Source organism: Ambystoma mexicanum, chromosome 7p (genome assembly GCF_040938575.1).
Source record: "Ambystoma mexicanum isolate Mex_15411 chromosome 7p, UKY_AmexF1_1, whole genome shotgun sequence".
Lineage (NCBI taxonomy): Eukaryota > Metazoa > Chordata > Amphibia > Caudata > Ambystomatidae > Ambystoma > Ambystoma mexicanum.
In genome coordinates this window covers 656,982,347-657,006,941 of record NC_090939.1, presented here as the reverse complement: position 1 = coordinate 657,006,941, position 24,595 = coordinate 656,982,347, and the positions used below count along the sequence as shown (strand labels likewise).

Here is a 24,595-nt window from a genome sequence, read left to right as displayed (position 1 = left end):
ACTGAGAAGACCATAGGGATGAAGGTGTTGGTGGATGTGTACAGGGAAGAAGAAAAAGACAAGATAGTAGAAGAAAGAAATGGCCAGACAGCAAGGATAGAGGAGTGCCTACTGTTCCCGATTTGAGATGATGACAATCGACAATCCATTCAACAATAACAGATACTGGGGGAAATGGGAATGGTGCAACCCAGAGGGAGACTTTAGCTATATGACCTGGAGTTTCGATGACCATGCAAATTACTATGGACATCTTAGAGGAGTAACGAAGATATGACTACCAAAAGCAAGAGTGACAAAGTATGGAGGTTTGACATGTCGACCATAGGGGGGACTGAAGAGAGGGTCCCAGGAAGCCCCATCCTCACCCCCATGAACATGATGGGCCGAAGAGTCCAAAACACATGCAGTCACTCACTATTCGGCCAGACCCCAGGAGGACCAGTGACTGACACTTATGCAGAGAAATACTCTCTCAGCCATTCAAACCTTATACAGTGAATGGATTTGTGGATACAGGTGCTTCAACATTGATCAAGGACCCAAATAGCTCAATGGATGATGTTGACTAATGCTGAGAAACCACTGTGCTTACATCATTAGTGACACCACGACATAGCCATGTTGGTCAGGAAGTACACTCGCAGCCATACACAACGTTACGCAACCACACATTTGTATACACGAAGAACATGCTTACACAGTTCTCTAGATGGAGGACAGATACATATACATAGTGTCAAAAGCTTTTATTAGTTTTCTCAATATCTAAGTTCAGAAATGCTGAATTCAAGGCAACAAAGAGGCAGATCAAGCTTGTAGATGCTTATGGCAGCTAACCCTATGGAGCTACAGGACCATATAAGCCTGGTAGTACCAAATACGACTAACCTATATATAACTCACTCAAAGCTTGATGTAATACGCCACCATCCTGCCACGTGTCCAGGTTCATGGCGGTGACCTGTTGTGTTATTTCTTCTAGCCAGACCTTGTCATCTTTTTCTGGCCATTCACCTCTGACAAATAACTTGTGCAGAAGGTGCTCCCTAGCCATATTGTTATCTACTGTAGTCATTTTGGACATGTTCTTTCTTTATTTATGTAAGGGTAACCTGTATTCTGTTGCTTTCTGTCTGTTTTGGGGTTAATTTAGTTTTAATTTTATACACCGGCCTGGTACTGAGAGTATTTGTTTTGGGGAGGCGCTTGGACAGTGTAACACAGTATTCCAACCACACAAAGTATCACTACCTTGCAGGTTAGTCTGCTGTGCTAGACTGCCATGGGTGGCAACCAAAACCCAGTCCCGGCTACGAGCCCCCAAATTTGTTAAGGATTTCAATTGGGCGACACACACCTTGGTCTCAGCCTAGTATGTAGCGCACCACTGAGATGCTTTTCTCTTTAGTTCATGCAGATTCAATTTGAGATGGTACACAAATCGTCTCACACCCCCTTTTTAAAATACCCCGGGTCACAATGGACCATGAACCAGGTTGGTTGGTGAAAATGCAATATTTTATTTACTTTAAGATTCAAAGGAAATCATACACTTTTAATATGGGGCAGCAATCAACAGTGGGTTGATAATTACAATGAAAATGGAAGCAATGCACTTGGTTAACCTTCTCCTAGAACATATACAAAGCACAAGTGAATAGGAGCACTTTTTGAATTAGAATAGATGGCACCCAAAGTAAGTCCCACAGTTACTTTAGCTAAAATCCAATTTTGCCATGTATGATATATTTATACAGTTGAAGCATCTTAACAAATTACATAAGCAGGTTACATATTTTGTGTAGAGCATAGCCGTCCTTTGTGAGACATTGTTTCACCCTTTTAATACTTTTTAGTCATTTTGTGTATGAAAGATTCGGCCTAGAATTCTATAACTTTATACATGGGTGTGGATTATCATAACGGATGTAAGAATTAAAATATACAATGGCATCATGGATGCTTTCCTTATAATACCCAATTCTTTGCCATTTCTTTTCCCCATGGGTCAGTGAAGTCTGACATCTTAAATTAAAGCCCATAAAATCACATTTAAACGGTTAACTTTTCACATTTTTGCAAAGTCCTGCGGCAGAGATAAGTCTTTAACATTTTTATTAATAAATAGTTCTTGGAGGGAAATGTCAGTACTTTTCCCCATATATGGGCATACCTTTCCAAGGCTACCCCCTCAACCCAAGGTTGTCAGAGATTTCCTTTGAAGCTTCTAGTAAAAGTCACGAGGAAGTGTGATTTTTCACTTCGCACATCCGTGTCCTAGCAGTTCCATTGTAAGATGGCTCAGCCCAGACCCAAGTCTGATTAGTATGTGAACTCTCTTTGTTGTGGCAAGCCAAGGTTTTCCAACTTAGCAATGATCACTTTCATGCCCTGGAAGTTTATGGTGGCTCCATTTTGGGGGAAGCCTTGGCTCTGACCAACTTGAAAAACCTGTTTTGGGAGCTTTCAAAATCCAGCCCATGCAGTTTAACAGTTTTATTTTTATTTTATTTTGTCCTGAATCAAAACAAGCCTGTTGAATAAAATAGCTCATATATGTTTCCCCAGCAACAAACCCCTTTACATTGTTAGGCACGGACGAGCTTTCATTCAACATAGTACTTTTTTTTAAAACGGGCATATTTTTTTCTCTGGTTTGTAAAAGCACACTCTGACACATGTGGTGAAAGCTGGCATATTCCTTTCAAATTCGGTTTTGCTCTTCCATCTGGATTCCCACATGTTTTTGTAGCTGTAATCAGCTTGTTTTACACCACAGTCTGTACAAGGCAAAAGTCTTCATGAAATTGACACATGCACAGAAAGCTATGATTTTCTTTTCAAGCAGTGATTTTTTTGACAATTTGTAGAAAAAATAATTTAAGCATTTCCTGTGTAGCTTCAGGAAAACTTTTGTTGATTTTGTTCAGGTTTGGCAGGCACAGCCTGTCATTCAGGAATAAGGCTCTTTTCTGATGGGGCACAATGTGAATATGGCTGGGCATGACAGGGTATTTTTGATAAAGGTAGTTTGATAAAAACATGGAAAAATAGCATCAGAGCAGCATCATTTTAAAGGTGAAATATTCCCTTTTTCAATAGGAATTTTGGGCTTGCAGCAGAGCAGCACTGCTTTTCCCCTCCATTTCTTTAAGACAAACAAGAACACACCCTGGTGACCTTTCTCAGGGTGCTCCCTGTTCCATCTTGCCCAATGGCACTTTGGCAAAACAGTGCAGCCATCCTTTTGTCGCTGCAAATGCCGTTTGGGTGCAATGGTGCTCACAGGAGCCAGCACAGCCATTTTGCTGGTTCTGCTGAAGTGCAGCTTGGTGATATGGGGAAGTACTGCTGAGTGGGTAAATAAATCCCACAGGAGCCACCAACAACACAGCTGAACTCTTTAAAATCTGCAAGGAACTTGCCAATCCTACCACAGTCACCTCTTCCCTTCCCCTCCCCATCCCAGGCCCTCTGCTCTGCGCTGGCTGCCCCTTCTCCTCCAAAACGAAGGTCCTCCTGTCCTCTTATACTCCCCTTCTCTACTGATGTAATGCAAAACACACCAGTGCCTTGGAGGGCTGCATTCTGCTCTACCCCTCCCAGCCCTGGCTCATCCTTATTTGCAATGGAGTAGCTAGATCTATTCTCCACCCATTAACAGCACATATGATAACAAACATATCATTTCGCCAAACAGGGGGAAGAAAGTCCATTCTGCAACTGCAGGCTGTTTCTGCGAGGCAGGCTCTGGCAGCCTTGGGATTTGAGCCAGCAGCGTCATCGCTGTGTACTTTTCAGGAGGGGCTGTTTATGCCTGGCAGTCTGAGGCATCACTGCATTCCACAGCTCTGCTGTGCTGTGCTCTGCAACATTGCTTGGCATGGATTTTCAGCTGTTAGGCCAGTCTCTTAGACCAGTCCATTTGCACCTGATGAATCTCAAAGAAACCAAAAGAAAGTGCAAAATCAGAAATGTAACAGCCTCCATGATCATCAGTCCAGTTTTAGGGCTGTAAGAGGCATGGAAACTGCTCTCCTGAACACCTGTGAAGATCTATTCTACAGCCTGGACTCCAACCCCCCCCCCCTCTGTTCTGATCCTCCTCAATCTCTCTTCTGCCTTTGACACTGTTAACCACTCCATCCTCATAAACCGTCTCTGTGATACCCTAGGCATCACAGACAGGGCACTAGCGTGGCTTACCTCCTTCCTTTCAAACAGACCCTCCCAAGTACAAATGGGTCCTTTTCTCTTTTCCACCACATACTCTACTTATGGCATCCCCCAGGGCTCCCTTCTATCGCCATGGCTCTTCAACATCTACCTGGCCTCTCTGGCCTACCTGATCTCCACTTTCAGACCTCAGTTCCAGTGTTATGCGGATGACACACAGCTCTTCTTCAAGCTGCCATCCTCTACCACCTCCTCCTCCCTCATACCTGACTTTCTGACTGCTATTCAGGCATGGTGCTCTGCCAATGATCTCTGCCTTACTGCCAGTAAGACAGAGATCCTACTTGGGACGCCTGTTCCTTGTTCCCCCCTCTCTCTGGCCACATTCCTTGGGTCCCATCTTCTCACCCTCATGTGAGGCATAAATTCTTGGGATCATCTTTGACTCCTCGCGCTCTTTCTCTCCACACATCATGGACATTGCTAATAAGTTCAACTTTCAGCTCCACTTCCTCAGGGGCATTCAACCTTTCCCCACCTTCACCCAGAAGCTCAACATCTCCAGAGCACAGGTTCTCTAGGCTTGACTACTTGAACAGCCTCTTCCTCAATCTGCCTCTTTCCTCCCTTCGCCCCCTCCAACTAATCCACCAGAATAGGACCGTGAGATTTATGCTTGGCCTCAGGCTCACGGAACGCATCTGTCCTGCTCTAAAATCTCTCCACTGGCTACCGGTGATCGCAAGGATCAAATTTAAGACCCCCTGCATCATCCACAAGGCAGTCTGGGGCTTGGGACCGCTTTACATTCAGCTTTGCCTCCCTAAATCCTTCCCATCTAAAGTCCTTCGGTCCCCTGGCTCCAACTCTTTGTAGTTCAAACGTTTTTTCAAGCAGAAAGTGGGAGGCAGATCCCTTTCTGGGGGTGGCTCCTCCCTCTGGAATGGCCTTCCTCCCCGCCCCTTCGTCTTGAGCTGGATGTTATAAAGTTCCGGAGACTTTCCTTTTCTCCTCTTCCTTCCCTCGCCCCCTCCCGTGCTAACTCTCCCTCTGCCGCTATGACTGGGGACTGGTCCCTTCAGACTCATACAGGGGCCAGACCAACCCCCACCAGTCCCCTCTGCATCCCTTGCAAGCAATTGCCCTCTGACTCCCTTTCCTGGACAAGGCCATCTTGGTCCACCCAGCCCACCGCACTCATCCTCCCTTTTCCCCCTTTCTCCCCTGGCACTTGCCCTCTTGGCACCCCCAGCACTTCCCTGCCCCATTCACTGGGGGCAACCAACTCCTGCACTTCGCCCTCTACCCCTTACCCCCTGCATTTACCACCCTCTCAAGCACTTGCACGGTAGGATTGTCACAAGCCAATTCAACATTTATTTGTTTTTTGTCGTTATTCCCTTGTCCCCCCCCCGCCGAAATGTCCAATAAATAAATAAATAAATACATCTCCAAATACAAATTATTTTACTTGCATCAATTTGGTGGAGAACAGATTAAATTGTCTTCCATACTATCTGATGTAGTACCCAAACAAGAAGTGCAGTTCTAGGGCATGCAGCTTCGTTTGAACATATATCCAACTCTTGTAATAATTGGTGTCAGGAATAAAATACAGAGAGAAAGAAGCCTGCTATTGCAGGTTTTGTCTAAATGAAATAAACTTAGAAACTCTGGAACAACTAATTTTGAAAAGTCCTTCCCTGCAATCATTTGGAGAATTGCATTTTGCATGACTGTACATGAAAACATGTTTTTAAAAACACAAGAATTTTGGCAGGGAATCGTAGGTGGTAGACAAACCTCGCTAATCATAGCTGCTGTTCATTTTATCTCAACTCTATTTAAGCAATATGCCCCGAGCCGCGGGAGCATTCCTGAGTCAGGTAATGCCCTGGCGCCCATAGTTACAAAGGCCCCTTGGCATTACCTGATTGGGTAATTCCCCCCACGACGAGGGGTTTATTACTATTAGTAAAAAAGAAAAGGTCAGGCGCGCACTCTAGTTCCCAGTCTTTTTAATCCTTAAACTAGTAATAACAGGGTTTGATCCCAGCAATGTTCAAAAAATGACAGGGTTACATCCCAAATGTAAGTGGTAACAGGGTTGGATCCCACAAAAGGTTCAAAAAATATATCGGGGTTAAATCCCAACTGCCACAAAATTTTCAAAAAATATACCAGGGTTAAATCCCAACTGCCAGTTTCAAATGCACAGTAGTTCTGCTCCTCCAAGTACTTTCAAGTCTCTAACTCTCTTCAGGAAGGCTGTGTAGCTGTTTTTTAATTAGTCTCAATGAATTCTGGTCTTTGTAGTGATGGCGCAATGTTTTGTTCAGGAGACAAGGCACTAACTCCCCTCCAAACACACACATCTTACCCAAAATTGGGGGAGGGGGAAAACCATGATTATGGCTCTTTAAAGTGAGGGCATGACAACCCCCGGTGCTGCTGCCTCCAGTACCCGGGCTTCCTGCAACGACAAGTAGTCCCTCTACCTTTTCACAGCGGCTATTCAAAAAAATAGAAGAAATGTAAACAAAGAATGGCTACCATGGAAAGGAGTGAAGGGACTCCTGCGTGTAGTACTTTCTTCCTGTCCATGATGGCCTGTCGCGCATCAGGAGCGGACGCTCTGGGGACAGAAGTGTTCCCAGCGCATCCACTCCCGAAAGGACCAAAAAGAATATAAGTGGAGTTGGGAGGGCGTGGAGGGGATTGTTTAGATTGGGGGGTAGGGGACGAACACTTACCTGATTCCCTAGTGGGGGAAGATGGCAGCCTCCAGCCTTGTGGTGGCTCGGAGTGGGGATTACCCCATTCCAAGCCTCCTCATTGGATGGGGGCTGCCACCCCCCCTTACCCCACAAGGAACGTCAGGAGAGGGATTCCCGGTCGGGTAAAGCCCCTGCGAGGGCCAATCAGATCGATTTGTTACAATCTGTCTGATTGTTACTCGCTGGGTACTAATTAATGATATGTCATTTATTGTTTCGTCTTTAAAAAATATATATTTTTATATTATTGAATGGGACTATTTAGGAATTAAGAAGATTGCATGGAAGTTTTGTTTCAAACCTATGTAAAATCAAATATCTGTGTAATTTGAGGTTGATTTGTAATTCTTTGTCATCTGTGCTGTACGTTACCAGTTCCCAGCTGGGCTGGTATCCAGTGATTATGTTGCCGTGAATATGGCCACCATGTGGATACATTTCCTTAAAATGCACCCTCCATACGATCAAAAACTTTCCCCAAATTTTCTAGGATTAGCAGTAATAAAATATTGTTATACCCCTTCTATGATATTTGGGGAAAGAATTTTAGGGGGCAGGAAAAGTCACCTACCTGGAGATTTTGATTTTTTCACAGCAAGATTATCACATGGAACTGCTGGTCTGCAGGCACTGCCACCAATAGGCAGAGATGCAATGTCTTCCAAAGTCTAAGTAAGCTTCCTATCCTCATGTTCTATTTTTGAGCTCATAGATTATTATTTTCATAACCCCTATAGATTACACTACCTGCTCCATCATTTCCCTGAGGTAGTCCTTCATAGATTGCCTTCCAGCAAGGGCCAAATGGGACTGGGCGATTCACATCCTTTTTAACCCTTTTAAATGTTTTTTCCTCACCCAAATGTTATGTTCCTGGCTCTCACACCTTTTCTCGTTTCTTCTCTTGATCACCTCAACAGGAGTGGTGCATCAACATCTCCACAGGGCGCCCATCTCCTTTTCAAACATATCTCCAGTCTGTCCCTTTATTTTAGCAAGGGTTTTCAGCAGGTGCCTATCTCTCAAGCAGCTGTTTCCTACCCAGTTCTAGAATCCATTGTGCAGCAGTTTTCTAGAGCTACCAGCAAAGTTTTATATAGATACTCACTGCCCTCATGTATGACCACTTGTATAAACCTGCACAATTAAGTGTCAATAATGTGATACATGTGGAGCGAAATAAAAAGACTGAGATAAATTAACAAGGAATAACCAATTACTGTATGACATGAAAGCGATATTTGCTTTTTCTCAGTTCAGCAAACTCTCTTCGTAAAATGTTTTTCATGGTGAGATATATTCTTGATGAAAAGCATTGTTGGGTTCAGTTGGAGATGTTGCAATTTAGCCAACCCTCTCTACATAAAACATATGTGTTCACATGTTATTCATGTTGCATTTCATTGTTTGACTCTTTAGTCACACGGACATTATTTGGTTATAGAAACCTTCATTAATCAAGGTGAGTGGGGGGTATCGGTATATGTTGATGGATGATTTTTGACATAAGGCCTTCCTCCTGCACCTACACTATACACATATTTAATGTACTTTTACATTTATATGATGTCAGCATAAGAAAAGTATATGTTTATCCTCTTTTCAGATCAAATTACTAAAACGACAAATTACTAAAACATCCCACACATTGAGTATTTTTACCTCTTTTGATTTCTCTTTCAGAGGGAGCATCTCATCAGCTGCTACTGGGGAGGGACTGCTTCAGTAATCCAGCGCCATGACCCCAGCAGGCCTTATGCTGAGCAGTACCGCATAGACGTTCAACAGTTCATTAATCTCTTCAAACTCGTCTCACCATGGACCTGCAGCATTCACACTGATGTTTTAGCAGAAAGGACATTCCGGCTCATTGATGAAAACATGGATGATTTCATTGAGTTTAAAGGATTTGCCAGCAGTTTAGGTATGATTGCTGCATGCTCTGACAATGACACTGATTTAGAAACGTGGTTCAATACAGTTGGAAGGGCCTTAACTGTAAAGATATAAGAAGGGATCAGCAACACATACATTTAGTGTTTGCATATGGATTTTCTTCGGTGTATTTGCTTTGTTTTCATCAAAATATTCAAAAAGATAAGTTGCTTATCATTTCACCCAATGGAATTCCTTGTAAAGGTAAGGTGAGTTTGAAGGCAACCCTGCACAGCTTTTACATTTGCATATTTCTGCTTCTGACATCTGGATGGCTTTACTGAAACAGCATCGCCATTTATTCAGCTCATACATCTATGGAACACAAGCACACCAGCTGTCGGCCACGTGTTCTAGTGCTGTATGTAGCTGGCATACTGTCTGTTGGGCTGAGATGTGCTTGTTGGGAATATCTCTAAATGGAACATCTTTCATACATACTTTTTGGTATTGGACAAACAAATAATGTTTTTGTTAAGGAGCTTTTAGCCATACTTTGTCGTCTGCCCTCACCTTGGCACCTAAGGTTTACATCCAACATCAGCCAATCAGTGGTGCCTTTGGTTATCAATGTCAGCTTGCTCTAGTCTGTGTTAAAATGTCTTTTATCTAAATGAGCGAATTTTGGGTGAGAGTGTTAGTCAATGCAGGAAAAACAAAACACCTGTTGCATCTTTGTAACTTCGAGCCCATTAGGCTCTATTAAGTTCCCACATCTTGTGGTAGGGAGTATGTGTCCCTCTGTAGCATTAGCAGTTAGGCCTAGTGGCACGCATCCAGTTATCCAGTTTGTCTTTCCTATTGCCTATGCCTCAGTGTGTGCTGCACTTTCCAGTTTCAAAATTTAGTGAATTAGCCGAAAGTTGTTTAAATCATTAACTGAGCTGATGAGTTGGCGTTGATAATGGAACATGGCACAAAGGACATTAATCACAAGGGCATCAATGGTCGAGAAACTATTTCCCACTCTTATGTGCCGATACCGTCCATTTTCATTACTTGGGCATACAAATCAAACCACAAGCATGTAAATGGCAATGGGATTATTGACAGTATATGCCAGGCAAATACATTAGGAAAGAGTGCCTGCCCCAATCCTTTTTCTATATTATGCTCTCTATCTCTCTCCATCTCCCCTTCACCCACCTACTCCACTTCACTCTTCTTCTCTTCCTCTCTCTCAGCCCTTTCCATGTTCTCAATCTTCCTCTCTGCCCTCTTTTTTTCTCTATCTTTCACACTACCAGTCTCGTTTTCAATGTTGTCTCCCTCATTATATCTGTCTCTCTATTTGGCATTAGACCAAGTAGACCAGGTTGGAACTGATATGTTCTCGTACATCTGGTAATCTGAAATCTTCTGAATGAAGGATACGGAGTGCTAGGTTTCTTTTCTGTATACCAGTATGAATGGTTCTGAAGTAGAGCAAAACAGAGATGTCTAGAAGGTTTCTGAACCTCTGGAATTGCTCTCATCAGCACCTCCAGACCATCTTTCTTCAGCCTGTCAAGCCATTGCAGAAAAGAGGAAAGACCATATGCAAATCGGGGTTTATCCCATCCGAAAAGGTTCAGTCCAGCCTCAACTGCTAGGTTACATCCCTTCTGCACACGCCCACAAGCAACCCCAGAACTTGGTCTCATTGGGTGTCATCAGTGAGGTGTAGCTTGGGTCTTTAGGCCTTGAACCCATGTATAGGCATACCTGTCACACTTCCAGCCATCACCTCTTTTGTTTTACTCATTCTGCAGTAGAGACACAATTTCACTGATCCCACATTCTAAAATGCCTGTTGAGAATGCTGCCCTCGGAGTTAACAAGTTTACCTCCTAGAAAACGAGTTTGAATGCTCACCTACATGGAAAAATACCTGAAATGCAAATATGCTTCCTGGCTTCAGATAAAGGATGCAGATATGGTGTCCTGAGCGAGCATAGGAAAGTCCTGGTTAAGGCTGCCAGAGAACATGAGCTATGTCTATCTTCTAAATGTGACTTCAGAAGACATGCCATTAGTAACTGGGTTCATCAGTTCACAGTACAGCTGCATCTTTTCTAATGCTGACCCATTTACCCTATCTAATCATGAAGAGGGAGTCTCCCATAAGAACAAGATTTCTCCCATAAGAACAAGATTTCTATGCACACCCCCCCCCTGCAGACATGCAGAATTTATTAGAAGCCTTATCTAAGACTGTACAAGGGAGTCCTTGGACTCCAGTGCTCCTTTGCTCAACCTCATGGCAGTGTAGATGGCACTTCCTGTTCAACAAGGATGTGTTAAAATCAAGGGATGAACATTTGATATTTTGGGTAGGCAAGCAAAACTATACAGGGGTTGTGTCAGGAATTATTCTTGAAATTAACTATTTCTATCTCTAGGGTTATGACTTTTTGGGGCATCTTAAAGCTAGCATGGGTAATATTTGGTTACCTTTTTGTGGCAAGGGAAATGGAATTCTTACACTAAAGAAAGTTGTGTGGGCAGTGACTGAGAATAGACTATTACTTACCAGAAGAAGGCTGACATAAGGGAAACTGGTTTCTCCATAATTGAATTTTTCGTAGAAGTACATGGTGGACACATAGAACTCTGGGTCAATGGGCAGGTCTCCACTGCCAGCAAGAATGGACTTAACTGAGAATGATTCCAAAAGGGAAATACCTGAAGAAAAGACAGAAGTGCCAGTTGGAAGAGGGGAAAACAGAGGAAGGCGGACAAAGGTATTCAGAGAAATAAGGAAGGAGAAAAGAGAAGGAAGATTAGCGCACCCTGGTGGGCTGCGGCTTTGAGCACGGGCATGGGGGAGGTGGCTGGCCGGGCTCTGTATGCAAAAAAGATCAAAAGCCAGGGGCTGCGAGAATGAGGTGACACCAAGACTAGCAGCAGCACGGCTTATGAGGCAGTGGCCCACCCAGTGGCCAGTCCGGGTGGGCACGGAACAAGGGAAAGCACAGGACACATAGTGAGTGCAGCCTGGTGAAGAATGACACCACAGCCCGGAGCCACGTCAGCAGGAGTAAGTCCAATAGCCCGTGGCAGCCACCCGTAGCAGAGTGGGTGTGCCCATGTTGGGGAACAACAAAGGAAACCTTTTAAAGGTTCTGAACTGGGACATGTATTATGACTACATTGTGGGAAACTTGGACTGACACGTAAAGGCAGACTGCAGCTGCCCAGGTTATTGAAAGGGATACACACATGTTGGGGAAAAACAGGAAATGTATTACAGGGGCGGGGAAGCCCAGGGATGAAGTGGATGGGGAACCTCTTCAAGGCTCACATAGAGGTTTGTTGTAGATAGGTAGCTTTTACCCTGTTTAAAGAAAAATAAACAACACAGGGAAATTGAAGGGGCACCCGATGAGAGAAAAACTGTTTAAGTCGGTTCATGTGGTATTACATAAAAGGCCTGTAAGCCTTATTTAACATCAAGAACCCATGCTTGTGGCCCTTCTCCTCTATTAGCATCTAAATAGCAAGTTGCTCATCGCTTCACCTTACAGCTGGTCTGGGATAAGGGGTGGTTACAATGTGGCCCATTACTGGCCTGGGGTAAGTTTAAAGTGTGCACACTCGGGCCGGGCCATAAAACCATGGGCTACAAAACCATAACTCACATCGAAGAGACCCCTTGAGTTATCTTCGACTTTCACCGAAACAAAATCTTATTTGAATATTTCTGCCAAACTTTCCACTGAAAATGAAGTTACCTGATAAGACTTTAAGCAAATTATGGGTGCTTTGCTTGCACTTGTATTTTCCTAGGGAAGAGTTTCTGGTCCTGTCAGTCTTCCAACCAAGAGAGCTCCTGTGTGCAGCCTCACCCTCTTAGAAAATGTATCCAGACAAACAAAAGTAGTCTCTTTTTAGAAACTGTGACTAGTGTAGAATTGGATGGCACACTCCTTCAAGCCCCTTCTGAAAAAGAAGCACAAGGAACTTTTAAAGTCTTTAAGGAAGCAGAAGTGGCTTTGCGTCCCTCCATAATTGCCATGGTGGATATGACAGAAACAGGTTTTGAGCAAATGGGCAGCTCTTCACAGACAGAATTGGCATACATGTACCACCATCCAGTCTGCAGCTCAAGCAAAAATAGTGATGATGCTATTTGTTAGGGAGGATCCCTCCCAGAAGGAAATTGAAGAGGCCATCCAGGCAGATTGTCATTGCACATTCCATTGGTGCACTGTGACAAATGAAGTTCTTGCAGTATTTTCATGGTGTTGAGGAAGATCCCACTTGAATAGGTAGCATATTGTGGGCATTAAGAATCACAAAGGAAAAAGATTGTTGATCTAAATGACAAAGGCCTGCTACCCATGCCAAGGAACAGTCAAACAAGCAAACATGAACTTAGCCTTTTAGTTCCCATGTGGCACCCCAGAAGTGGTGGGTGCAGAACCACCTATTTTTAAGAGCAGTGGGCAGGTATAATAGACACACTGGTGCTACCTTACTACACTAAAAACATGCATTAGTCTACTGGGGCACCCTGATTACACCATCTTAACTTGACCCTCAAGACTTTCTGTCAGAGTTACTCTAGAAGAGGTGTACCTTCACCCCAAAGTGGCAGTTGAAATAGTGCCTCCAACCCAGCAGAATCAGGGACTGTACTTGGACCTGAGACACTAAAGCACATTCCTGAAGTCAAAGCCTTTCTAAATTGTCACGCTGCAGATCATAATTAAGCTGTTTTGGGTCACCTGGACTGGAATCAAGTAGTTGTAGGGTTCATACTGCTATATACCAAATCACTAAAAATCCTGTAAATTCCTATGGTTTATGATCAGTGAACAATATTTTCAATTGAAGAGGCATATCTTCAACCTCAAATCCACCCTGCATGAATATGACAAGTGACTTGCGCTGGTGGCCGTACATCTGTCTTTCAGACTGTTTCCTCTTGTTTAGTTGTCTCAGTAAGGTGCCTGCTTGCCTATCCCTTTTCCCATTCATCTGTTTTCTGATAGTGCATATCTTCATGTCACTGCCTCTTTCTCGTATGTTTGCTTGATCCTCGTTATCACCATGCATGTCTCTCTGGTACTCTAGCTCTCACTAATTGATTGAATGGTGTTCAATGAGCTGAGGGTCTAAGATGGCTAGCCTGCATGTTGCAGTGTAGCATAATCAACAGGGTAATTGTGCAGATTGGTTCACTGTTTTTCAGCTAGATTCTTTCCCTCACTACACTATCTTGTGTTGGGTTCACATGCAGTTTAGCTTCTCAACGTTCTGACCCCTGTGCTGTGTGATCTTCTGTTCAACCATGGCCTCCCGGTCAACATCAAGAAGTCTTGTTTAGTCCCAAATGTAGAACATCAACTTTATAGTGTTCTGATGGGATGCTGCAGTAGGCATTGTGTTGCTTAAAGAACAGAGGATTCAGGGCATTCAGCAGTCAGTATCGCATTTTCGTAGCCGCAGAGCCACCTTTGTGTGGTGGTTTCAGAATCTTCTTGGCATTATGTCGGCTTCCATTCTATCCTTACCACTAGCTTACCTCAAAATGAGGCATCTCCAACTACATTTAGCGGATTTCTGTATCCAAGACTGCAAACATCAGTCATAAATTATTCCGATTCACTCCAGCATGAGGTCAGATCTTCTGTTGTGAGAGAGTCCTCATCTGCACACCATAACTTCATCTGCACACTATAACTTCAGACTCCTCGCTAACAGGATGGGGAGCTTCATTGCGTCATTTTCAGACACATGTGCTTTGGTCTATGGGGTAATCCCTCTTGCCACATAAACCTTCCATAACTGTTGGCAATTTTCAAAGTCCTAAAATTGTTTCTTCCCTTGATTCAGAACGCCTCAGTCTTCATAAGTGTACTAAAAGTGCTAATTCAGCACAAGATAGGTGGATGCACCTACCACTTCCGAGAGTAAAAGAAAGGAGGATACAGTGCACCTTCTAGGGAGGAAAAACATGGGTACTCAAAACCACAGTTACACCATAAAAGAAGAAATTGGTGGGAAGGGTGGGGTGAGAGATGCGTTGTGTGTACAGTCAGCCCAAGGGATCTTTATAGAATTAGCACAAGATTGGCAAAAAACATCCTAGGTAAACGCATTTGTCAGGGAAACCCCTCAGGATGGCCCAAGTCCGGGAAAACCCAATCTGAAACACAGGACCAACACTGCGGGGGCCATGGAGGAGGGAGACTAAGCACAAGCTGCACGTCACAGGCAGGCTGAAGCAGCTAAAATAACACTGGGTGATGTAATTACAGGGCGGAAAGCCAATTCAGCAGTCACATGGGGTAGATGGGAAATGGATCTGAGCCAGTGAACTGGTCACAAAAGTGCCCATCGGCAGGTGGCTATGGGAAAGGGACACTGTACAGAGTGGCGTTCCTGTTCGGACCAATCAAATGGTAAGTCACTGTGTTCCTGGGAGGTGGCCAGCCTTGATTGTATCCACCACAGGGTTTGCGAAGGCTGTTAGCTAGCAAGTACTGTGTGAATGTCTCCCATCCTACCATAAGCAGGGTATTTTCTGTTCTGTTATCACTGGTGCTGAGCAATGGCAGGGCAATAAAGTTCTGGCGGTCAGCACACTTGTCATTTTACCAATTGCAAATTGTTACGTGGTGGGCTGAGAATCGATGTGGCGCCACATGGCGAGGTGATGTGTTGGGATACTGTTGAACTGTTTGCTCCAATCATGCTTCAAAAATATACATCCAGCACTAAGGATATGATGTAGTCTAACCAATGAAAATCCTTGGAAACATCAAAAATATGAACATGTTAAATTGCAAGTGTTTCAAACGATCTCGACCACTGTGTTTTATGGTATAAAACTAATGTTAGCAGTGCATTCAGATGTCGGCTCTCATCAATCAGTTCTATTCCACTGTTCCTTTTGATTTGTGCTTGCTTATCTGTAATAAACAGCGTTACTTCTTGCCCGGAGTGTGCTCCTTTTGAGTACAAGTTTTTTATGGTGTGATCAGAGAACCTCCGACTACATTTATGGAGGCCCCAGCAAGATCCTCAGTCCTCCCTGTTAGCTGAGTGTATCCAGGCCGCCCTCGCTTGGTGCTTGTGCTGGAGGCTCAGCGCCGAGGGGACTTGAGGGTCTCTAGGACGTGAGTATGACCGTGTAAGAATGTGCTGCATAGTGGTGCAGGCCCATGGCGAGGGAGGGATAGATTTTTATGATGTTTAGGATGCATCCTCAAGGAGGGAGGACTATTGGACTATTGGCCGCAGTAGTATAGAAATATGTGCGTGCTGCCCAATAGGGAGTGGACACAAGTGTGAGCACACCTGCGTTAGAGCAGGAGAGGTGCGTAATGTGTGGCTAACCCCGTCAGATGGAAGTTGCGCGAAGTACCAACGATTGTACAGTTACGTCATTCAGCTAAAAGTTGTGTTATTACGTTCTTTTTCCTGTTTAAGGGGTATAGAGAGGGCCATGTGTGGTAGTTAGTGTTGTCTTATGGTGTAGACTCATGGTGGAAGAGTCAGCACCAGGAGGTACCTCATGTAAAATAGTGAACTTTGGCATTGTAAATGTGGGTGCGTGCAGAAAGCGCAGAGAAGGCACAGTGCACATTTGCTCTAACATAGGGAACAGTGATCCCGTGGAGAGGGCTGTTGGATACTAACACTGGGTAGCGGGTAACGGGGAAATGGAACACAGGGTAGCAGGGAGCTAAAGCAGGGGAGGTAGGGAATAATAAGACAATAAGGCCCTAGCTGGCATGCCATTACCGTGTGAGGTAATGCCCCTGGGGCCCATAGTTACAGGCCCCGGCCTGTTAGACTCGGGTAATAATGGTGCTTTTTTTCGGTTGCAAGACATGTTGCGTATCGCAGCCGAAAAAATTAAAATGGCCACTGCGGACTGGGAAATGTAGTCAGTTTTACCTTTACGTGGATGCCATAGTAAACAAAATGGGCGCCACGGAAGGGGAGAAGGGATTACAGGTAGTCCCTTCTCCCTTTCCATAGCAGCCAGTCACCGAAGTCACCTCAGAGCTGTGGCCGTGAAGGAGCCTTGTCGGCCGAGTAATGCCCCGGCGAAGGCCAGTGTGCTTGCTTGTAACAAGCTCATTGACCCTCGCCGGGTACTAATGGCTTATATGGACAGCCCCCCTGGACCACATGAGCAGAAAATTGCCCCAGTACTGCGATAAATTATTAAAGTACATTTTTCAATGAGCCCAGGCGACTGCAGGTCATTGCTTCCCTGCGTGGCCAAGGAAGCGTACTTTTGACAGAAAATAATAGAAAATATGTTCTCATATATGTGTTAACAAAATACAAGGGCTCCAAGCTGAAAAGAAGACAGAGCATATTGGGGCTTTGGAAGCTATATGGAGAATCGAAAGGTGGAAAATGAAAAAGGAAGAGGAGACCGCAGGAGGGAGCGGACCGAGCTCTCCACCCCTGCCCTATGCACTATATCCAGCATTACAACCCCCAATGGGGTACACCAGTCCCCAGTGAGATACCTCAGGGGGAGACCACAGGAAAATGACAGAGGAGAAAGACAGAGACACATGAGGGGAGGAATTGCACAGAACGGGAGAAAGGAAATATCTAGTGGGCATAGAAAAGACTACGCGCCAACAGGTGGATGGGCTATTCAGTGAAGCACAGCGAGTAATAGAGGAAGAAAAGTAAGGGAGACGAGGGGAAATGGCTATCAGGGAGAATACAATTTCAACTAGAGGAAGAGTGGAAGAAGAAAGAAGCGCAAGGAGGGGACGAGAAAGATGCAGCCTCAGACGAAGGACCTTTGGGGAAGAGTGGAGTGATCGGGACAGTGATGAGTGGACACCTGACAAAAAAAGGAGGGGGCGAAAAGAGCAAAAGCAGTAGCACAGTGACTGTAGTGACAGGGACTGGTCTATCTCCCTACATAGCAGGGTAGGGAAGGTGAAAATGGGACTACCGCTGGTCAAGGGGGGAGGGATAGGCCACAAGACACAAGCAATGCCATTACTACAGAAAGGGAGAGGGGGTGTGCATTATGTGCCATGGCAAACAATGGACAGAGACAACCGAATATGCAGCCTGCCCTCCCTCTTGGCTGGGACCAGTAAATGGATACAGACGCTCAAGAAAAAGACGGCGGGGTGACATCAGTGATCGGGGAAATGAGAATTTTATTCGCTGCGATCATAGGAGAGCAGGCAGACAAAATATGGAACGAGGCAGGCTACAAATAGTAAAATTAAGCACAAATGCTCATGACAGGGTTCCATTTAACAACTGTTGAGCACACATCTGGGACGTCCTACTCTGACAGTTAGGACCTGGGGACATTAATGACCCATAAAATGAAAAGCGACGATGACCCAGAAGACTATATAAAACGAGTGCAAGACATATGGACACAAGAGACGCAAAGGTCCTGGGATGAATGCATACCCTTGTTCTATCACATACTGATAAAAAGGTTTGCCGACAGAAGTACAGGCATCTTTAGATAAGATTGTGGGCATTGAAGCTAAGGCTGGCCTGAAATACAGGCAACGATAGTGCATTATTGTAAACGAAAACAGTGAGCAGAAAATGCTGCCATTTGGAGAAGGGAGATGGTGGGCGGCGATCATCCTTACTGGCCTGGTACATGCAGCCACAAAGCACACCAAAAGGGGGAACGCCACCACAGTGGAATTACCTGCATTGGAGATTTTTTCCTGTGGGAAGAGGGGGATATAGAGGAACAGGGTACAGGGTCTTCGGACAGTGTTACATATGCCAAAACATGGAGCACCTGGCACGCACTTGCCCTTTCGTGTAGCAGGCCCAGGCGATCCAAGTGGCACAGCAACAGGGGTTAGGTACAGTACAGCCCCAGTGGCAGCAGATGCAACCTCTGCCCGGACAGTCACAACAAGCACAGATGTCCTTGCAGCAGGGTGGACGCAGATACAAGGAGGGGCACGTGGTGCCCCACTATACTGGGGTCAGCCTTGCAGGGGGAAACCTTTTGCTTTTCCACCAAGTAATACGCAACTATAGGGATGGCCCAAAGAAAGCCCGAGTGTGTTCAGTCCCAGCAGTAACTTACGACCCTGAAGAGGAACTTGAGGTAGCAATGAAAGTAAGACCAAGATAATTCTCCTTTCTTATAGACACAGGAGCAATAAAATCCTGCATCGGGGAGGGGGAAATTCCCTTTATCCAACAAGGTGATGGTTACGCAGGTCTTCTCTGTGGCGATGGTCACTGTTCAAGTTACAAAAGATTTACCACTGACAATAGGGACAAAACACCTTGTAGCACCATTACTATATTCCAAAGACATTCCTATCAATATCCTAAGGAGAGATTTGCTCAGCAAACGAAAAAGGAATGGTGGGCACTATGCTTGGCATTTATTATACCCGCGTGGCCGCCCTCCTCTTGGCGGGACACATTCAAAGCACTCTGCGAGCACAGCTCTTTTTGAGACAGGCATGGTATCAAAAGAGACACAGACTCAAAAGTAACAGTTTGAAAACCTTTACTATCAAACTTTGTGGGTTTGGGGTAATGTCTGTCTGGCCCTAACTCTAAATGGGGTTGTTCCCTCAACTGATGTTTATAAGGGCCGTTGTTGTCCATAAGTGCAAAACCAATGTTTGTCTGTCCAGACCTGTGCATGCCCTCACTCTTAAACCAAATATGATAGGGAGTCTTCATACAGGAAAAATGGTGATTCCAAAGAAAATGTAAACCACAGTTGGTTTCAGGTAGTCTTACCAATAGGTGTAGTTCTACCAGTTCAAAATAGCTCAACTCAAAAGGATTGCCCTTGGAACTTTCCACATAGGGCTTTAGCAGCAAATCAATGAAGTTCACAAGGTATCTGGGTCTCTTGGGGTTCCCTTCCCTAAGCTGCGATCCTTCTGGTTCCAAACAAAAAAAAATACATAGTTCCTGTTAAGCATCAATGGGTTCCCTTCCCCAAGTGTAGGCCTCTCTTCACAAAGTTCAACAACAATATCTTTAGTGGGCCTTTTAGGGTTCCCTTCCCCAAGCTTAGGCCCCTCTGGTTTCACACAAAGAAAAAGTTCCTCTTGTCAGGATGTACCTTTCACTGTAAATTTCTTTCATGGGGGTAGTATCGGAGGCTTTCGAGAACACTGGGTTCTTTGCTCCTCCCAGGCACGACCACTCTAACCTCTAACCCCTCTCCTTATTCTGTGGCACCTTTTCATCTTCTGTGCCTCTTTCACTCAGTTGTGTCTTTACTTTATTGTGCGCCCTTGCACACCACCTTCTTTTCCTGGTGTGCACACCTGCACCTTCTTTTCACCTTTCAGTGCCTCTTGCACACTTCTCTTTACTTTTCACTGTGCTCTCTTGCACCCTCTGTATTTCCCTTGGGTCGCTTGCACCCTTGTCTCATATTCGGGTAACAGTGTCCATGTTCCTTCTCACTGTCTCTTTGCTGTCTCTCTCTGTTTCGGGTCGCATGTGCCCCTCTCATTATTTTCGGGTCACTTGTACCTCCTCTTAGCTGCTTTTGCGCTGCCAGCGCACTTGCTCTCTTTCTTTACTTATGCACATTTAGCGCACTTTTTCTGACATTCTGCTTTTTTTCTCTTGCTGCTTTCCAGCTTTTCGCCCGTTGTGCTTTGTCTTTACCTTCCTTTGCTTTCTTTCCGCTTGTGCTCACCAGGCTCTTCCTTTCACTGCGCTCCTACTCCCGCTCCAGCCACCCGCACGCTACTGAGTTTCCCTTTATTTCACGAAACTCATCAATAGTACTGTGGCGCCGGCGGGCAGGTCAAATCAGTTCAAATGGGTTTGGCTTGAGGTCAGGGTCTCACCACCTGCCTCTCAGACACTCTTGGCACTTGCACACATCCCATGGGAACGAGCACTTGCCTAAACAAGGCAGATGGACTTCCTTCTGTCCCACTCTACTTCCCTGGAGACTCGGCTCCCTCACCACACTGCAGCCCTTCACACACACTGGGCCTGCGTCTCAGCGTCCTGCACTCTACAGGTCCTTCTGGGATCCTCTCCTGGCAGCCTTCGGCTCCTTCGCCTTCTGGTTCCATCCAGCAACCCCAGCTCGCTCAATGATCCTTGCATAATCACCCTATATATTCTGCAGGTGAGTCAATTGGAGTGAGGTGTGCAGAGTTGGGGAAAAGTACCTGACCATGCCTGACTTTTATTAGTGGGACAATTCAAGTGTGTTATATGGTAGGCCTCACTTTGTATCTCTATGTTGTTTCTTTGGGTAATCTTCATTATTCTCAGTCACCTCTTCATTGTCCCAGTACTTGTTTGAAATGGGGAGGCAGAGATGGGGTGTTATCCTCGCTCGCTTGTCCACCCCCAGGGTCAAGATCTAAAAGCGACGGCCCTTCCCTGGCCACCTGAATTGAAGATACTGGGGGAATAGGTGGGAGAATACTGTCAGGTTTCTCACACCTTGTACCCAAGCATGTTCCTGTATGGGGTCAAGATCCTGTTAGGGTGGGTCCCGGGGATACACGGAAAGGGTTTCTGATTGGCTTCTGATTTCCTGTTCAGACCACAATGCCAGGACGATGACCTGAAGGGGACAACAGTCGTGTTACTACGAGAGGAAGTAGTGATATGCAAAGATATGGTGTTCCTGTGTGGGACAGATCAAGACAAAAACAAAAAAAGAGAACAAACGCACAGAGGAAGATCTCAAAAAAGTGCCAGAGAAATGATGGACCAAGGGACCCCTTGATGTACGGGTACTAAAAGGAGTTGGGGCAGTAGAGATAACATTGAAGGAAGGGGCACTATTTCCCTGTGCAAAGCAATATCTTTTGTCCAGAGAAGCAGATGAGGGAACATACTCCACTCTACATGCACTATGGCAGCAGAGCATTATCCAGACATCCTCGTCGCCATGAAACAAGGTGATATATCCGAAAAAGAAATCAAAGGGTGGGTGGTGGCGGTTTATCTAGGATTTGCACACTTGGGATGATGTGGTTGAAGCAGAAATTCCCATGAACCCCGCCACAATATTATGCAACATCCCGACTAAGGCGAAGTACTTCCCAGTGATTGACTAGAAGAACGCCTTCGTTTCCATACCCTTGCACCCAGACTCAAGATGCTTGACTGCGTTCACATATCGCAGGACCAGATTCGGGCACACTCGTTTGCCTCAAGGGTATTGCAAGTCACCTAGCATTTTCAACAGGGTAAGCACAGTGATTCAGTATGTCGACGATTTGTTCATATGCAATGACATGGTGGAAGAGTGTAGAGCAGACTCAGTACACTGTCTCATTGCTAGCAGAAAAAGGTGGACAAAATGAAACTGCAGTATTTCCAGGAAGAGGTTGTGTATCTGGGGCAAATAAAATCCATAACTCACAGTGAAGGAAATGAAAACTTTCTTCGGACTATGTAACTATTGCAGGGCGTGGGTGTTCGATTATTCCACATTTACCAAACCCCTATTGCAGGGTCTTGATGAAGCACAAAAAGAGAAGAGGGAACTTAATGGACATCTGAGATGAATGAGAGTTTCACAGAGCTAAAGAATGCACTGGCCCATGCGCCAGTACTGGCCACCCCAAATTACAGAGAAAGATTCTATCTGTTCTCGCACTCGGACAGCTCACTGATGACTGCTGTCCTCACACAAAAAAAGCCACAAGGACACTAGCCACTGACATATTAGTGGTATCCTAGACCCAGTGTTGCAGGGACACTTCCCCTGTGAACAAGGGCATTGCGCCTGCAGCGTTTGCAATAGAGAAGGCAACGACTATCACAATGGGGTACCTCATAGGACTGTATGTGGAACACCCGCTATTTGCCATCCTCGATAAATCAAAAAGCATTTAACCACACAAAGGGCATCAGGTTACTAGGTAATACTAACAAACACAGCCATAGAGATGGTAAGGTGCTGAGTGGTCAACCCAGCTAACTACCTAGCAGAGCCTGTACCGGAAGGGGACTACATACATTATTGTGCAGCGCACATGGACAGGATGGAAGTGAATACACAGGTAAAGGAAGAAGAAATAGCAGAGCCTGTCGTGGTCTATATAGATGGATCATCGAGTATGGACCTGGAGACAGGTAGGAGGCATACTGAAGCGGCATTGGTGTGCTGCATAAATGGGGAATATGTAATAGCCTCCCAACGACGATTACCCTCACACTATTTAGTACAAGCAGCAGAGCTAGTGGCAATGATAAGAGCATTATTATGATGGAAGGACATGCTGCTAAAATAAATTCCAATTCCGCCTATGTTACATCAACAATACATTCAGGGGCCGGCACGATGGAAAAGGAGAGGGTTCGGAAGAAGTGACGGGTCCCCTGTGCAAAATGCAGAGCTGCTCAAACAATTGATTGAAACCCTAAAAGTACCAGTAGAAGAGCCAATAATAAAAATGCACCGGCCACAAAGGTAAACAAGACAGAGTATCATTAGGGAATGAAATGGCTGACAGAGCGGTGAAAGAAGCAGCCTATTTATCCGAAGGAAGTATCAGAAGGTACCCCAGGCAAAGGAAGGAGCACCACTTATGGCAGCAGAGAGGAAGGTGGTTGGGTAAGAAGAGAGAGCGCAAAGTTTCCACACCATACCCATTGTCCAAATTATAGAGCTGCAGGGAGAGACACCAAAAGAGGAAAAGGACTTATGGATACACCGTGGGTACACCCTTTCACTCACTGACCTGATTTGGCAACAGAATATCACAGGGAAGATGTGATGCCTAAGACATAGCTAAGTGTAGCACTAGAACAGCTGCACTTCCCCACCCATGCATCAAAAGAAAGTATGTCGGCAGAGCTCAATGAAGGATGGTACGTGCCAAATTTGCACAAGAGAGTGGCAGAGTTTATGAGAAACTCCAGAACGTATCAACAGTTTTTGTCTGGCCATACTTTAGAGACAATAAAAGGAAGAATTCCTTGGCCGGAAGGGCCCTTCCAGCACTTGTATGTCGACTATGTTGACATGCAAGAAAGATGTGCCTCCTATAGGTACCTGATTGTGGTTGTTTGTTCATTTTCATGTTGGCTTGAGGTGGGAGCCTGTGCAAAACATGACGCGAGATCTGCAGCCAAATTCTTGGTGAGGGAGGTGTTCCCAAGATGGGGGCTATTTGAGGAGATAAGGTTGGATAATGGCCAGCATTTCACCAACAACCTTTTTGATGAGATAACCTGTCTCTTATGGATAAAACACAAACTTTGCACAGTGTACCGGCCGCAAGCGAACGGGATTGTTGAACGGCTTAATGGCTTACTCAAAGAGTGCTTAGCAAAGCTAACCTCTACTCTTTGCCAATATTGTCTTTTTGCCTCCCCCTGCTCTTTGTACTCTCCAAAACTCAGCCAGTGCGCATCACCACTCTGCACGAAATTGTAACAGTTAGGAGAATGCATGCACCTGTCCCCCCTACATGTTTAATTACGGATGCTAACACTAGCTCGGAAATCCTCATCAATTAAATGAAACAGTATGTGATAAAAATAACAAATGTGCTTCTCTAGATCTCCCACCAGGTTCAGCAACCAATGAGTCGACTGACCAATGTTGGAGAGTATACAAGTGAACATCAAGGGGAGGACTTTCCTCAAGCACAGCCCCTCTATCCTGGCGACAGAATACTAATACCTAACACATTGAGAAGGTGGAAGGATCCCAGGTTTTGCGGCCCCTTAGCATTTATCTATTGAACCCCCACGGCGGTGAAGATCAAAGAACGGCAGGC

The 24,595-nt window shown here is 45.2% G+C and overlaps 1 protein-coding gene across 3 annotated transcripts in view; it reads left to right on the top strand.

The window, feature by feature from the left end:
* The window catches only part of TBC1D8 (TBC1 domain family member 8), a 1,594,530-nt gene that overhangs the window by 1,278,924 nt on the left and 291,011 nt on the right, over positions 1–24,595 (top strand). For all 3 annotated transcript variants that reach the window (XM_069636713.1, XM_069636714.1, XM_069636711.1), the window contains one exon: positions 8,640–8,880. In XM_069636713.1, coding sequence (XP_069492814.1) covers positions 8,640–8,880 — 241 coding nt within the window. The remainder of the gene's footprint in view (positions 1–8,639; positions 8,881–24,595) is intronic.